Raw genomic sequence first — 17,534 nt, forward strand, 5'->3', positions numbered from 1 at the left:
TTTCCTATGGGGAAAACATTTCCAAGAAGGCTTTTAGGCAGAAACACACAGGTGCTATGCTGCTAGTGGCTAAAGGCACATGCCCAAATGTAAGATGAATCCCTTCAGAACCAAAATGAATCAAGGGGACCAACATCAAACCAGAGAATCATGTCAAAACAGAATTCCACCCAAACCAAACTGAAGCAAGGAACACTGTTGCAACTTAGCCCAACTGAACCAATGTCATTTACAGAAGTCCTGCCTCTGCCTCACTCCTTTTTTCCTTCTCCTCTCTTGGGGAAAAAAGCTGGAGAAGCCCAGAAAGGAGCCAGCTGGAGGCTGAAGCCACATTTCCTTAGATTTATCTGTATTTATCTGGGAGTCTAGATCCAGGTTCCTGGATCGGATCTGGGATTTTCTAATTTGATTTGGCAATGCAAGATTTAGCTGGATTGGCAAAAATCGGACCTTTTTCCTGGATCTTGATTACACACCCACTGCTGCTGATGTCCTTGCCATTATTTAAGTTTTAATACCAGCCCTCAGTCGACAGAGAGTGAACTGCAGGGAGCTGAAACTGAGCATTCAGCAAGTACATGGTTTAGAACAGTGTTCTTTAACTCATGGGCTAGACCGTCAAGTGTGTTGTGGAGCCCCATTTGCTGAACTGCTAGCCCCTATAGAAATGCCTTTTTCAGCTACTTTTTGGAAGGACCTGCTTTTATTGTGCAGACTTGGAACAGAAGGGCACTACCCTTCTGTGTTCCAGCACCTTTTAAAAATACCCACGTGACTGGTGAATATTCAGCCATTTTGCCCATTTGGGGCCAAAATGAGCATGAAAAATCCAGGATTGGGCTGCTGCCGGGCCGGGGAGGGTTCGCCTGCATGGCAGCGGCCTGTTCCAGGCCCGAAATGGCCCAGATCGGGCCACTGCCGGGCAGTGGAGGGCTCCCTGCCCGGCAGTGTTTGGGCCAAATCGTTCTGGGCCCAAATCAGCCTAGATCGAGCTGCTGCTATGCAGGGGAGGATTCCCCTGTGTGGCAGCAGGCCAATTTGGGCCCAGAACGAGCAGGATCAGGCTGCTGCCAAGCAGGGGAGTGCTCTCCTGCGCAGTAGTAGCATATTCCAGGCTGATTTCAGCCTGTAGAGTGTGGGAGTGTTCCACGGGCAGCCACGGCCTGCGTGATGATGTCATCATGTGGTCCCAGGCGCGCATGGTACCCAGTGAGTTCCACTACCTCTTTCCCCAAAAAGAACCTTGCATGTAACATTGTAATGAATCTGTACATGCTCATAGCTCAGTGGGCCCCATGGTGCTGCATGGAGATTCAAGTTGGATCCTGGTTCAAAAAAGCTAAGAACCTTGAAGACCATGGTTTTACAACTAGCTTCAACACTGACGGCCAGTCTTCAAAATCGCCAGCAGAACGATGCTGATGAAATACACTTAAGAAGAGGCTTTTCTTGAAGTTGGTCATCATTAATCTCTCATTGTAGCATTTCCTCTAGTGCTCTAGAAGGGTTATCCTGCAGTGGTGGAGAGAAACCGCAACTCCATTTAAATAGAGAATAGATATTGTATTGATTGAACTGGTCTTAAAGGCTAAAATGCAAAGTATTCTTTTGCAGCGTTGATCATTCAAATAATTCTATATGTGTACTGGAAGAATAGTGCTTTACCAAAGTTGAAGATTATTAGTTGAGTGTATTAAATGTCATCTGTATAAGTAGATGGAAAATGCTAAGGGTTGTAAGCAAGCAGAGCTGCACACATTGAATGGATGTTTGTGGCTGTAGGGTTGCCAATGTGGTGTAGTACCTAGAGTGAAAGACTGGGATCTGTGTAACCCACGACTGGTTCTCCACTCTGCCATGGAAACTTGCTGGGTGATCTTGGGCCAGTCACATACCCTCAGTCTATATTACCTCATAGGGTTGTTGTGAGAAAGGCAGGATATAAACAAAGTTTTTAAAAACCTGAAGAAAAAAATATCCTACCCTTTTAACAGTGACTTAATGTGTGGAAATGTGCAATTGAAGCTTTTCATGGCATAGAAGTAAATAATGCCACCTGAAAAATAGCGTTTTATTAAGCCTCTATTAAAGGGACAGGATTTTCTTTCCTCCAGGCAATTGCCAATTGTACTTGCTTCTCTACTGCAGAACGACATGCCCTTGAAACGTTTTCCTGCTGGGTTCAGAGGACATCTGGGGGCAGTGTTTGGCACCATATAGAGGCCTTCAACATGTAAGAGGAAATAGCAAAAAAATTGCCCATTCTCTCCTCTGGCCCTTCTGCTGGTGGAAAATGAGCATGGGTACAACTCTGTCTTCAAGATTTTTAGGTGATTGGCAATGGTTTTATAAATCATGGTTTAAAAACTGAGTGTATACTTGATCAACATACTAAATATATTAAGAGAGTATTATAAATTCTTACTTGGCCTTTGTAACAATTAAAATTAATAGCATTTTAAGACTTCTTCCTGTCAGTTGATATTATTAAAGCTATCTGTATAACATAAAACATTCCTAGAAGATGAAAGAGATCAAAATATTCCTAGCCTTTAAAAATAAACTCTGAAATTAATGATACATGTTGAAGAACTGAAAAACAAGTAATCCTTAACTTAAACTGCCGCATTCAGTGTCATTGATAGAAATGAGTAGATAAAGTATCAACCCTGTGTTTACTTACTCTGTATGTTTTCTCTGTGCTTCTAGCAATATGGCAGTAGCCACAGGAATAACCCCAGCCTCTGTACTTAGTGAAAATGTTGATGTGTGTTTACAAACAAGGCCACTGGAGGGAACTGATAACCATTCGGTAGCAATTAGTGAACAAAATATTGAGTATGCTATCTCATCCCCATCAAGTGTCCCACCAGATGATCAGAAGTTTTACCAGGACATATTGGTAAATTTCATAGTGTAATCTTATTTCATACTGCTCTTCTAATGGCATTTTATAGAAAATGGGGTTATTTTGCTGCGAACAATAATGTCTTGTTCAGTGATCAAAGTGTTGTGTGTTTGTTTTCCTTAAAGTCTCTGAGTTGTTAACCTATTTATGTTTATCATGCCATAATAGCTCTTCATATATGATGCATTCTTTTAAGTGGCATATGCCACAGCATTAATTTAGGATTTCATTGATCATAAGATCTTTTAAAATATTCATGTAATAGTTTGACTAGCTCAGTTTTAGTAAATTTGCAGTCTGAAATACCTTATTAACACTTTATTAATTTAAGATTTTATATTTAAATATTTTGAATTCTTCCAGTTTTTATTTACCAACATTTTAACAGCTGTAACAATATCACAGCTCATCTGTTACAAGTGTTCAAAATATATTATGTTGTAAAATCCAAAAAAAATACTTTAGGGTCTTCTGGTATTTCATATTTGACTGTTCCTTGGATTTCCTTTAAAGCTTTCTTCCAGAATTCCCTTACTGCTGGTAAAAAATGTTACCAAAACAGTACCTTTTAAAATCCACATTTCCAACAAACATGTTGGTTAAAATTTTTATTCAGGATTAAGTACCATTGATAGAGTGCTTTATGAAAGATCTTCATGCTAATACATATGGCTGAAGCAGCACTTGATTATGAAAATTGCTTGACATTCTTAGTTCTATAGCCCAATATATTTTACCACTTTGTTACAAAAATTAGTCTGATTTTGAAGTAACTTGAAATAAACATAAGTAAATAAATGATCAGATTTCAGTCTATCCTAGGTATAATTTAGACTTTTCAAAAGTTGTCAACTCTATATGAAGCTTGTTTGAATTTTTTAAAAATTTCATAGGGTCAAGTTAAACACTTCTTGAAGGAATCTTCTGAAGAAATTACTTCCTGTGTTGCAAGGGAAGATCAGATTAGCAGTGAAAGTACCTCATCCTCAAAAATGAGTAAGACAAAGAGAAGGAGCTCAGCACCTGACCCAGACCTGAGAGATAAAGAGAGTGTTCTAAGTGCCACCTTGAAGCAATTAAGGAATCTTGGAGTGAATTTTGACTCTCCAGACAAGATGGTGAAAAATGTACATAAAGTAGAGAATGCCAGGTAATTGAAAGAGTTGATTGATAGAAAATTGCTATGCTGCCTCCAAACAACTTGCATGAGGTGACTTACAAAGTAAAACATGATAAATAAAAAAAAACATATTAAACAATTCAAAATGAATTAGTAATTTTGGCTTTGGCAATTGGACAAAAAGGTCAAATCTTAAAGGCTGGTAAGCTTCTTGACTTGTGCCAGATTCCAAGAGGTTGAGCTGTGATTGCTAGCCTCATTTTGAGCTGTGTACAGATCTCATCCCCCCCCCCCTTCTTAAGGATGTCATAGTACAAGAGAAGGTTTATGAAAAGAGCAATTAAAAGGGATTACGGAGGTGGGAGTATCTTCCTTGTGGAGAAAGACTGAGATGAATTTACAAAACAATTCAGGAAGTAGGAGAGAAAGAGAGGCATATAAAATTACAGGTTGTGTCTTGTATAAAATTTTAACTAACCTGTACATTTTCCTCCTGATGCTTAGGAGGTGAACATATAAATATTTTAAATAAGCCATTCTCAGCCAATGTCCAAGCAAGCTGCTAGCTCCTGTTCTAAGACTACAGTATTAAGCTGGACACATGTACAGGGCTGGCTCATAAATTAAGTCAGCACACTGTCCCTTCTGTAGGATCCCATAGAAGAATGAAATGGTTGAACTTGCAGCCATGTCTGTGATTCTAAAACCAACAGAACAAGCACAGTGAAAATAGGCTAGTTAGAATCAATACATAAACAATGGTACTTTATATAACGAACCCTTTATAAAAAATACAGTACGTTTTTTAAAAACATTTGCCAAGTATCTGCAATAGTGCTCTTACATTCAATCTTACAATAACCAACACAATGAAAAATAAAGTCCACAATATTGTTAATGATAATATCCTTTAGAATGTAAATTCCAAATTCGATGGAGGATACCCTTCATTTGAATATTGCCAGAGGAGAGCATTTGAAGACGCTGTTCTGGAGGAAACTGGTTAATGGTTAATACGTTCTAGAAATATAATTGAATTGTAATTGGTATTATTGAGCCTTATGAACAAGTTATTTGTTTTATGAGGAAATTGTGGTTTTGATAAAAGGTAAGTTGAAATGAGTAGCAACCTGGGGCTACCCATTAGCTGAAGCCGAAGTTTTAAAATGCAGGGCACATTCTATCAAAGCTGGAATTTACATTCTAAAGACTATTGTCATTAACAATATTGTGGACTTTATTCTTCATTTTGGTTATTAGTTATCGTAAGATTGAATGTAAGAGCACTATATATTGTATTGTAGATATTTGGTAAATGTGTTCAAAACTATTTTCTATTTTTTTAATAAAAGGTTTATTATATAAAGTACCATTGTTTAGGTATTGATTTTAACTAGTCTGTTTTCACAGTGTTTGTTTCATTTTATTGATTTTGCTCTCATTACATGATGTATCCTTCTTGGTAATTGGTCATTGTGATTGTGGCGGCACCAAAAAACACAGTCACAATGACTTTGCTTTTGGCTGTTCTGCTTTTGCTCAGCAGAAAGTGCATCCTGTTAGCAGTATATAATTTCTTCCTGTGATCCTCTGCCAGGAAAGATTGGGAGGCAGTGCATGGAATATCAAAGCAGCCAGCAACAGCAGCCTGTATTGCAGTATATGCAGAATTTGTTACATGGAATAGTTGCATTTGTGGTAGTACATATAAAAAGTTAAATAACTTTATTTGCTCTCTTCTAGTATATTGGCCTGCATTAACCCTGAAGCAGTAGTTCCAGGGTTAAACTACATCTCTTTTGCTAATGTTGGTATGAGTGGACTAACTCCCAATGGAGTAGATCTGAGTATGGAGGCAAATGCCATTGCCCTGAAGTACTTAAATGAAAGTCAACTGTCTCAGCTTTCTCTGAGTCGTTCAAGCCAAAAGAATTCCATGGATTTGTCTCTACAGACCCTTCTACATAATAATACAGACAAGAATTTAGTCAGCTTTAACTTAATATCACCGAGTAACATGTCATTTGCAACCAAGAAGTATATGAAAAGATATGGACTACTACAAAGTACGGATGGTAGTGACGATGAAGAGGAGCAGCAAGCTGACTGCCATAGGAGAGGAGAGAGCTTAGAACCTGTTCTACAGCTAGATATCAGTCCTGTCTTGGAGAACTTTTCCCACTGGAAGCATCCATCTGAAGGAGCTTGTGAAAGACAACTTCCTCCTAACTCTGCTAACTCTGTGCAGTGTGAAACTGAGATGTCTAGCAGTCACTTATCAAGTTCAGAGGGCTTTTTGTTAAAAAATGTTACTAATGCAGTTCTTCCACTCAGAATCCTGCAGCAATCCAAAGAAAGTTCACTTCCATTTCTAAAAGAGTTAAAGCCAAAAATTAAATTTCTACCTGGCAAAGCAGAATTTATGCAACATCCTGACAAAGAGAATCTCAATGTCCCAATTGTTCCTGAAACTCCCATTGTTGATCATTTAAGCAAAGCTGACAACATTAATTCAGTAGGTACATTTCTTGACGTCCAGCAACTCAGGCAGCTACCAAAGTTATTGTGACCTTTGTGGTTTTACAGGCAACCAGCTATTAATAGAAATTAAAACTTTCTTATAGTAGAACAAAATCAAGACAAGCCAGTGACTAAGTAACTATCCTTCTAAAAGCTGTTTTGGCAGTAAAGTGAATGTGAAAAGAGTACCCAGCCATTCCAGTTGCTTAGCATTATGACTTGGTTATCATATTAAATATAGTTATTTTGCACCTTTTTTGTCACATTTTATGTGTTCTTCTTATACTTCTAAGTTGTGAATCAGTTTGATCTAGGCATAAAGTGGAAAACCAGTCTGTGCTTTTTAATTAATGTTTACATTTACATTTATTAAAGTAAGAGGGATGAAATGTCCATGCTTGCATCTGTCTGAGGTGTTAAGACAGACCTTTTAAAAACTGTTTTTATTACCATTTGAATTTAACCAAGCATTAGAATAATGCACTTCAGTTTACAGCCCAGTTCCTTATATGAATTCCAAATAAAATTCCTTGTAACTAATGTGACCATGAAACACATTGAGGAACTCTAACTTACATTGTGTTTCTGACTATGATAAAATAAAATCATTCCATATCTTTTTCTGTGTTGTATATTTAAATTCTTTAACCTTTTGTGTGAATAAATTAATAAAATGTGCCAGAAAGTTACCTTGTAACAAATGTGTTTTAAATGCAAGGTTTTTCTTATTAAACATTTTTTTCTTTATTTCTATGTAAAAACTGACCTGCACTATATTTAATACTCGGTATTGTGTTCATGATTCTATAATATAGCTTACATCTGTACATCAGCTCTTAGTTGCTCAAAAGAAGTTACCATAAATTAACTTAAATACATGAAATGCCTTTTCTTGAGCATTCCATTTGGCTTTGAGAAATCAGCCTAGTTTGAATTTGTTTACAATTTAGAAATAAAAATAAAATGAAGAAGAGAAGAGTGATTTAAACTGCTGCTTTAGGTTCCTATTGGAGATACAGGATATTAAATGAAGTTGAATAAAATAAAACTAGTGGATGTAATGAATAAAACTTAACATACCAAAACAATCTGAAATTTAGGGGTTTTGACATGCAGCTCTATAAATTCTTGACTAGAAGTTATAATGCCATTTGCAGATTTGTTGGCAGTCAGTATTTGCTTATGCTAAAGTAGCAAGTGGCATGCTGAAAAGGTAATGCTGTATCTAGTTCTAGGCTTGTACCTTCTTTCCACTTGCACTCCTCTTTGAGTGCTGTGGAGTACATTCCTCTTGGAACAATTACATTTGAGCTTCATGAAAGACATTGATATCCTTGAGCCAGGAGTACCCATCACCAGAGGGATATGTGGAAGTCACCCTCTGCCATGGAGCACAACGAAGAGGAGTGCAAATAGGAAGGTATAAAATTCACTCCCTGATATTTTCAATAAGTAGTTGAAATAGAACTTTTAATGTATACATGCAGAAAATGAAAATACAGTAAAATGTTGGTGATACAGTTAACTAACCTTATTGATGCCTGTGTATTTAAGCAAGCTGAAATAATTGTAATGAAATAGAATTATGATTTGCACCAACAATGTTACCAAAGATCTACTATGCTTTGAAGAAATATAGAACATATGTTAAGCAAAAGTGCCAAGATCCAAATCGTACAAAAAAGTTTCTAGGCCTCTGCTCTGAAAATGGTCTATACAAAAAAACACCCCAAACATGCCATTTTTGTACAGAAATTTGTGCTCAAAATGCTATAAACCTCTTGGCTTTGAGCTTCATTGATAACGATTGGAGAAATAGGACTTTTAAGTTGAGTCCTGCAGTGTGGGTGAAAAGTGATGTAAAATATTTTAAATTTCCAAACAAGGAAATAAGGTTAAAGCTGGATTGATGAAGTACCCAATGTTCTAGGAATGTGATCTGAATCTCCACTCAATTATCTTAGGCATGTTCCTAAACTGTTCATGTGGCCTTTTTTATCCTGGAACTAGATACTGCTGGATTGAATTGGCGAGTGTTATGATGAAATACAATTATTACAGCAGGTCTCCAGAGTATCAGAAACGTTTCAGAAAGTAGAAGGTCACAAAAAGCAATTTCTCATCAATTTCATTGCAGGTCCTGTGTAGAATTTGGATGCCAGTGTGATACAAATACTGGGTGGAGTACTGCCTTAGAAATTACAGAAAGCATATTTATGGTATGCTTATAGTAAATGTTCAAAGGCTTCAAGTCTTTGTTTCAGAGTTTCTGTGACAATTGTGTGAGAGTAGAGTTTTAAGACCACAGCTACTACACATCTTATTGAAAGCTTTCCTGTAAGGGTAGAATTCTGACCTGGATAGTAGCAGCTTACCTGATCTTGTCAGACTTCAGAAGCTAAGGAGGATCAACCAGGGTTAGTACTTGAATGAGAAACCACCAAGGAAGTCAAGCGTTGCTACAATGGCTGCTGAACTACTCTTGCCTTGAACCCCACCACCACCCTTGTCATGAGTTGGCTGTGATTTCATGGGGGGTGGGGGTTGCTAGGATAAGACTGCTTTAAGGTAGGGGTTAGTGTGTTGAACTAGGACCTGGGAAAACTAGATTCAGATCTTCACACCACTAGGAAGCTTGTTGAGTAACCTTGAGACAGTTAACACATCTCACAGAGTGGCTGTGAGAATAAAATGGAAGAAGGGAGAACCATGAACACTGCTCTGAGCTACACTGAGGAAGGGTGGGATAAAGATCTTAATAGACAGATTCTGTCTACCAGCTATTGAGCAATAGCCACAGATTCACATAAAATACAAAAAATGTGTATGGGTTTGGGAAATGCTTTTTCTCATTGCTTTTGCAGCTGGCTGGAATTGCAGTATGATCCCTCCTTAAAGGCACACAGGCAGCTTAATTCTGGCTTTCCCATTTCCTGGCAGTGGCTAAAGGAAGTTGTGCTCCTGCTTTCCTGGACGTAACTTGGATGTGTGGGCCTGGGAAGCAGTCGTGACTACCTTGCCTCTTCCGGCCCACTTCGTGAGAGTCTCCTGTCGCCTCTGGAGAAAAGATCAAGGATGACCTGCCCCTGGCACAGGTCCTTCCCCTTCCTCTGATCTTGATTCCTGGGGGAAGACGGATGTGCTTGAAAACGTTAAGCAATCGACGAACGGATATCTGACCCCCTAAACCGGGAAATCCTGAACTCCGCCTCTGCTAAAGAAACGGCTTGGGCCAAAGCATTCGGCAGGACCTCCAAGTCACGTTTTCGCTTGCTGTTAGAAGCATCGATCGGCACTTTTGCCTTTGCGCTCTAAACTATCTCCTTTGGCCAGCGGGTTGCTAAAATCACTGGAAAAGAGGGATGACTCTGGAGCGTCTTAAATTTTAGCAGCCCAGGTTCGGAGTGATCACTTGAAAGCCTTCGAAATTGCTCCGAAGTTATACCCCACAGACCCAAATCTCTTTAACTGGATTTGGAAATAATTCTCATTGATTTCAACATACTGCTATAGCAAATCTGTTTAGCTGCAATTGGCATCCTGATTTATGGTATTAACTGGAAGAAAAACTGGTGCCCTTCAGTGGTTTCACAATAAGAGTGTTCAGGTTTGCAATATAAAGCGATTCATTTCAGAGAGACCCCAGTGAGTTCTATTCTGCAGTGGATGCTTAAAGGTAGCAGGTAGTAAATTCTTAAGAAGTAATATTGGGACCTTCCCGGGGTCTTGCGTGTGTACGCTTTTGGAGTCTGCTGCTTAACAAATCTGATCGAGGCGGGGGAAGTGTGGGATTGGGTGTTCTAGAGGATAATGGGAGAAAGAAAGCGGGTCCGTTATTACCTGGTGTAGGAAACATGGTATGAGGATATGTAGTATGGCTCAGCCTCTATAGCTGAGCTCAGTGGCCAATTCCCCACTAATCCGGAATAGTAATAATAGTAAGAGGGCGATTCGCTTCTAAGCACCTCTGGCTCTCACTGAAATGCTTCCTCATCAAGTAATCTGGCGGCCACTGCAGAAGGGGCATTGGTTGCAGTGGTCCCTGTAGAGTTAGAAGCCGCCCCGGATGTCCAAATCAGGAGACAAAGGGAACAATCCTAAGCAAATCGACTTGGAAACAAGTCCCATTTTATTCAATAGAGACGACTCTCAGGAAAACAAGGACTGCAGTCTGCATCCGAAAAACGCCGGTAGCTACGTTGATCCATAGCAAACCCCTCAAATAAATATATTTTGTTAAAACTTTTACTACCGTGCAAACTTTCGAGTTTAAAAAATCTTTAAAAGATCTGCCTTTCTCCAATGAACGACTCATTGAGCCCAGTGAAGAACTATTGTTTTAGTTGTAAGCCGCCTGGAGCAGGAATCAAGAGAGAAGGCATATACTTTTTCGAAATAAAGAAACAAAGGGCAGGTGCTAGAAAGGTTTTAGATCATTCATCATTATTTGTGTCGAGAGTTTCAGTACACCGCTTGGTTTGCCTTTTAAAAAGGTTTTGTGGTTATATTTTGTCGTTTTAATTGTTGCATCTTTCCCTGAGAATCTTTAAAAGCAAGTTGTCCATCTTAACTGATCTAAAATGGTGATATGTCAGCAGCAACAGGTCTACTAAGGGAAAGCACTGTAGCAATCTGCCTATATTTTCAGAATTTGTATGTATAGTGCGGTCCCTTAAGGCTGAGTACTCAAAACCAGTTGCTCTTTAATTTATTTTAACCACCACCCGGACGGCTGTAAGAACAAGAGACGAAGAAAAGTAATCTGGAAATTAGTAGTATTGAACAATAAGAAAGAAGATGCATGATCAAGATAAAGTAAAAGCATATCTTGATCCACTGCAGAACTGATGTTCTATCTTCAACAACATTTATAGCTGTTTCAGGAGCTCTGTAGTTCTTTGATTCAGTTTTCATGGGCTACACTCGGATCCATGCAGCTAATGTAAATCTAGTTAAATTCTTGAGACAGTGTCTGTCTTTGAAGTGACTGGTTAGGTCTCTAGCTAATGGTATTACGACATCCTGGTTGGTTGGCTGAGAAACTTTTAGTATAACCCGCCTTTCAGTTATAAGGAGGGATAAATGTAGCGCCTGATCCACTGCGTGCCAGTCCCAGTCCAGTGATTCCTATATCCTGGACTCCTATGCATCCCGTGCAAGTGTCTCCAACTCTCCATGGATCACGTCGAGGACCCCGTCCCCTATGCTGCTCCCCACGGCAAATAGCCACATTCCTCTAGGAAGCTGTTAAGCAAGGCATCGTTTCCTTGTTTGTTCCCAAGGTCTGAACAGTTTTCAACAGTATTTACTTTGGAAACGTGTTTTAGGATTGCAGAGTCAAAACCGCCTTATGAAACGCTTCTCTCGTGTTGTCAACCGCGGATTAGTTAGCACTATTTCAGCACCCCTTTCAAATGTGCAGTCTAGATTATTAGGGGTCAGCGTCAGTTCTTTCCAGACATTCATTACAGATGGAAAGAGAATTCTAATTCGTATAATCTGGAACAGACTGAAATAGTTTGATTCTGTGCAATGAGTCCGATGAAAAGTGCAAAAATACAAACAGAATTAATGCCAAGGCATTTGTAACCTTTACTTAGCCTGGGGTGGGCTAAATTTATTGATAAGAAACTATATTTACGATACAAATAAATGGGAGGAAATTCGATCGAGGAAGATAAAGGTCCCGGAAGATTTAAGATCCATTGGCAGAGCTAGACTTATGCACGAACCAAATAAACTACAGTTTAGGGCCCTAGATTGTGAAGGGTCTCTATACATAAAAATACAAAAGCGGGGATGGTGCCTCTTAAACACAGGGCCTCCGCATGTTTTCTGCGGCCCTGCTCTCTGGTGAAAAAATGGGCCTGAAATGGTGGGGGATATCCTCCATCTTGACGCGATAAAGCAAGGGCTACTGGGATAAACGGCGTGTGCTTCTGTCGTTCCCTGCCCTCTTCCTTGCAAGTGAGTCCCGTTGACTTCAGTAGAATGAATATTAACTCGGAGTAAATGTTAAACCGGGGAGCCAAATGTCCCATTCCTCCAATGGACGCAAAATTCGAATCTGCATCAAGCTAGGAGAAGGGCAGCTACGCGGCTGCAGTTGGTCTGGGATACTTTGAAGAGCTTAGGCGCCTTCGCAGGGCTTTCAGTTCGAGGCTAAAATCAGCCTTGCAGAGCCTTTGACTCGCCCCAGTTTTGCCGGATCGAATTTAGCCAGCAACCCGTACGCTCGAATTTTATGCCTCCCGCGATTGTATTTTTGGGGTGGAAGGGGAGAATAATATCGATTTCTTTTGTTTCCTGCATTGACCCAGACGGGCCTCTTCCTTTCCCCGGTTACTCTCCAGCGGCGGACTTTCCTTCCTTTTCCAATATTTCCCTGTTTTATTTGGGCTCATAAAATTTAATTAAGAGCCGAGTAGGTGTTCCATATTTAATTGGTGGGGGGGAGAGACAGGGGAGGATAATAACCTCCAAGAGGGCTAAAAGAAAGGCTCGTTATTCAAATGTGGGCTGTCCTGGCGTATATTTTATTCTTCCCTCCCCTCTCCCTAGTCTCTTCTTTTTAAAGCGCATCTGAGCACACAAGCACACTCACAACGCACACACAACTATAAGGCGTGCATTCCAAAGCCCCCCCCCCTTTCTCTGCATATCCCTGCAATAATTTTCCGCTTTCCTTCGATAAAATTGCCAAATAATAATGAATCATTTCATAAATAATGGGTTTAGGAGCTTATCAGGGCAGGCGGGCCTCGGCTGGCGCCTTATCTCTCTTGGCCACATTGCTCCAGAGTTCCGCTCTCCATACTAAATAGGAAACTGGACGTGATGTGGGAATGAGATCCCGGCTCTGTGAAGCCACCCAACACTCTTTTTTGTTACAGTAAAGGGAGGCGGGAAATAGAGCTATATAAATAAATATATCCAGCCCCAAAATGGCTCCAGTCATTGTTACCAAAGAAAAGCAAATGGTGAGTAAAAAGACAACGAAGCGAGCTCCACTTCGGAGGTTTTCTCGCCTCTGGCGGGATTTTGCAGTCTCTGGCCGGGAAATATTACGTGGAAAAGAGCTGGGGAAGGGGGAGGAGACGGCGGGGAAGAAATGCGTTAAAATGAGGTGTGCCGTGACAAACATGATCCAAACCTGCCCCGCGCCTGACTTTAAATCTCCCGTCTGCACTTTATCGAGCTTATGTCTGTACCGAAGCTTAAACTAGTATTTTGACTCTTTACGTCTCCACGAAGATAGAGCAAAATGGGAGAATATATACATCTACTATATTATATCCAGTTTTGCAACGGGCTTGACTTACTACAGCAAATCACCTAGGCGAGCCGCATAGCCCAAAAATCGAGAAGTGGACTAGGGAAACGATTTCCCCGCAGGGGCGTTGCTCTTGGTTTGGTTTTGTCTTGCTGGAGCCCCTTCGCAGGCGGCCTGAGGCCAAGCCCGCAGAACAGAAGCAAGCGCAGAATAACACTGCGGGCATTTCTGCTCCGCCGCCGGTGAACTCTCTCGCTGCGACCCAGCCGCGCGGCCTGAGGCCGGAGGGACGCAGTCCCCGCTGCTTCCTCTTCTCTCGCCAGCTCCCTGCGCTCAGCGATACCTTCGGCTGGAATTGGCGCTTTCCTGCCGCGAGGCTAGAGATGCAAGAGGGAGCTGCGAGGGCAGCGCCAGGAAAGCCTCTCCGGGCCTTGGCGGCAGCGGCACCGCCTGTATCCAAACACCAAAGAGCAGGAGGGCAACGCCGGCTCTCCCTCTCATAAAGTACTGTTTCCCTACGGCGTTTACTTCTTCTTATTCTTAAACAGGTTGGAAGCGGAGTGATTTGCAGCGAATTCAGAGCCCTCCGTTCATGCCGCTTGTTAACTGGATCCTTTTTGTCTCGCCGATCACTATCACAGACAAACCGCTGAGCCTTCGCACCAGACAATACGGGGGAGCATCACTGATATGGGCTATCCAACCTGCTTGGTTCAAAGCCGTGTTGAAATCCTATACAGGAAACACAACGGAGTGTGCGCAGGTTTTCTGCGCGTGGAATAATACAATGTACCGACTGTGAGTCTGGGGACCAATTTGGCGAGAAGGGCCCCACGTTGCGTGGAAATGCCTGCGAATTTTGCGCCCAGTGCGACCACCCAGATGTTTAAGATCAGCAAGAGCATAGGACGTGATCTGCGGGGTCCAGACCGGAGGGTCCGCCTGTCCCCAGAGAAACAGGAACAGAGTGACACATGGTTCATGCTCCTGGTTTCTATTTTGCTTTTTATTTTATGAATGTAGTGCTTTTAAAATGATTCAAGTGACTTGTGGATTGTTACGTTATGTTTTCATACACACATTTTGCAAGTCAGTTTGAAGGCCTTATGAGCGGAAATCAGTCCATAGATGTACATGTAAATCAATATAAAATAAGTAAGGAATGCACCAAAGTGTGGGCCTAGCCCTACCAGTTGTTCCAAGCATCCAGATGGTCATAGGTATACTGCCTTTAAATATGGAGGTTCGATGCCTGATGTGAATGTGTTTATTCTGATGCTCTGTTGAAGCCGTCATCACATCCGGATAAATTAATTCTAAGATAGTTAACTCAGCACTAGGGTGCACAGGCCCAGGCGCTCTCTGCATCCTGCCCCTTCCCTTTGCCTCTGGAGTATGGTTTGAAAGAGTGAGAAAGATATGAGCTTGGGCGGGGCGGAGGAGCCCAGCTCCCTCCCTCCCGCCTCTGAATATAGTCTCCTTGCAACAAAAACCCAAATGCAATTCAGGCCTCCAGATCCCCATTAATAAGACATCTGACTTGCACGCCAAGCTTATCTGCCATTTGCAGACCACTTACTTCGTTGATTGACTCAGGCTTCCTTAAGAGCCAGTGGCGCGTTTGGAGAGAATAATCCAACGGTCTTGAGGATCGCGGCCTCCTCAGTCAAGAACAGCTTTGTTTTGTCTTCATTGGGGCAGGAAGGAAGAATCGAGATGGCAAAACTATTATATTTGAACCAAGTTGGGTTTCAGGAGCAGGTTGCAAAAGCAAGACATCGGAGTTACACAGGAATCTCCCTGAAACTGAAAATAAAATAACATTGATCGCCCCCAAATAAACCATAACTAGAAGGTAGTGGAAGGGAGGGAGGGTGTCTCTAAAGGGAACAAGAACTATCCCACACCGGCGGATATTTCCATTCCCAGAACAGAATGGGTGTGTGTGTGGTAGTGGGGTATTTAGGGGCATATAAAGAGAAATTTCATTGTCTTGCGGATTCAAACGGATCGGTGAGATCGACTGGAGGCCTCCTAATTTCTCCCTCCCAGACACCCCTCCCCCCATTTGGATGCAGATTCTCGTGCTCAAAGGTTTTGCAGAGATTCCAATAGATTAAGCCGTTTTACATCGTATTAGATCCGCGCTGCTGCAATCCGAGTCTGCTTCAACAGAAGAGGAGGAGGCCAGGGCACTGCCAGGGGCTTTGTTGAAGAAGGAGACATTCGGGTGTTCCTACCTAAATCTGACAGCTGTGAGCTGTATCTCCCTCTACGACATAAGAAAGCCCAATTAGAGGGGGAGGGGATGGGGAGGGAGATCTTGGCTCGTCAGGGAGCGAGCAATGCTTTTCTGAGGGTGACTTTTGGTTATTCTCTCGTTATTCTTTTTTCTTCCAAAGATCTGTCTCATTTGCGCACTCGCAGAGTCTGATGGAAATCCCAGTGCCCAAAGACAAACCCCGTTGGAGTTAAGAGTGTGCGCAGGTAAAGTGGACTGGAACGGAATATACAGGTTCTCGAGAAACAATGGGACACTTCCATTAGATGGGAACAGGCAGGTCGGTCAGTTAAAGTGAATCTAAATCCATTTCAGCCCTAATGGATCACTGGGGTTACATGGCGCTTGCTGTCGCAGAGGCTCTAAAGCTATTCACTTCGGAATCGTCGGGGCTACGGTTGTCCCACAAGGTATCAGAGACAGCATTCCGAACGCAGTGGCTTTCTTTGTGCTATTTACAAATCAGCGGCAAACTATATGGACTAGCAGTCTATTCGAAGAAAACATATCCGAACATAACTTTGCTCCCTTGTAATCAAAAGGGACGTGTTTAGGGCTGTCTTCTTTTCGGATCATATTTATCTTCCAGCTTGGAAACCAAGAAGGCCATAGTGAGCGGGGATTTGAACTTGGATTTCCCACTTCTAAACCCCGACCCTCAGCGCCAGTATTGCGACCTGAGGGATAACAGATTTAGGGCGGACTTTACTTCAGTGAAGCCCAGTTATGTCGACAGATACAACGTTGGACCTTCGGACCGTGGGCAACTAACCTGCTATTTCTCAACATAGCAGAGCGAGGAGTGCAGACTGGATTTATACCTGAGGCGTGAAATTAACCCGCAGTTCAGGAGAGAAATTTCACTGGAAACAATTATGTTGCAGTTAGGCTTTAAAAAAAAAATCTAAGACGCATTTCCTTTTCCAGTCATCCCTAGTATAAATTCGTTTCAGGCGCCGGTGGTTCTATGCTTAAAAACAACCGAAATATCTGCGGGCAGAGAAGCGGTTAAGACTGCAGTCCTAAAGAAATTTGTTACGGAATAAAATCTATTCCGTGTATAGGATTGCAGCCCGCAAGGATTCCGCCAACTTCTTAATTATGGACAGGAAAAGCGCAGGAAGCCTTACAATATCAGAGGTGACATTTGGATTTCGGATTTGGCATTCTTGGTAAAAATATGGAACATCCCCCCCCCATCCTAAAACAGAATAAATCGCTTTATTTAGCCGACGCCCCAACAGAATCCTTTCCCCAACAGCGCCCTACATTCCAATTAAGTGCCGGGGTCAGATCCCTGAATTCAAGCCCCTTTCAACGACACTCTCCATACTTAGAACAAGCACCATTCATGTTTAAACGAGTAGTCTACAGCCTGAAATCCAAGAGACTGAAATTTAACTGATAACGCAAATAAAGGGCCTTCGAAGCG

At 41.6% G+C, this 17,534-nt stretch overlaps 1 protein-coding gene across 2 annotated transcripts in view; it reads left to right on the top strand.

The window, feature by feature from the left end:
- The window catches only part of STIL (STIL centriolar assembly protein), a 40,957-nt gene extending 33,733 nt beyond the window's left edge, over window positions 1–7,224 (top strand). For both annotated transcript variants that reach the window (XM_054979586.1, XM_054979585.1), the window contains exons 14-16: window positions 2,710–2,902; window positions 3,802–4,058; window positions 5,772–7,224. In XM_054979586.1, the coding sequence (XP_054835561.1) occupies window positions 2,710–2,902; window positions 3,802–4,058; window positions 5,772–6,597 (1,276 nt within the window). In that variant the 3' untranslated portion in view covers window positions 6,598–7,224. The remainder of the gene's footprint in view (window positions 1–2,709; window positions 2,903–3,801; window positions 4,059–5,771) is intronic.
- Window positions 7,225–17,534: the final 10,310 nt, after the last annotated feature.

The sequence above is a fragment of the Eublepharis macularius genome, chromosome 5 (assembly GCF_028583425.1).
Source record: "Eublepharis macularius isolate TG4126 chromosome 5, MPM_Emac_v1.0, whole genome shotgun sequence".
Taxonomy (NCBI): Eukaryota; Metazoa; Chordata; class Lepidosauria; order Squamata; family Eublepharidae; genus Eublepharis; species Eublepharis macularius.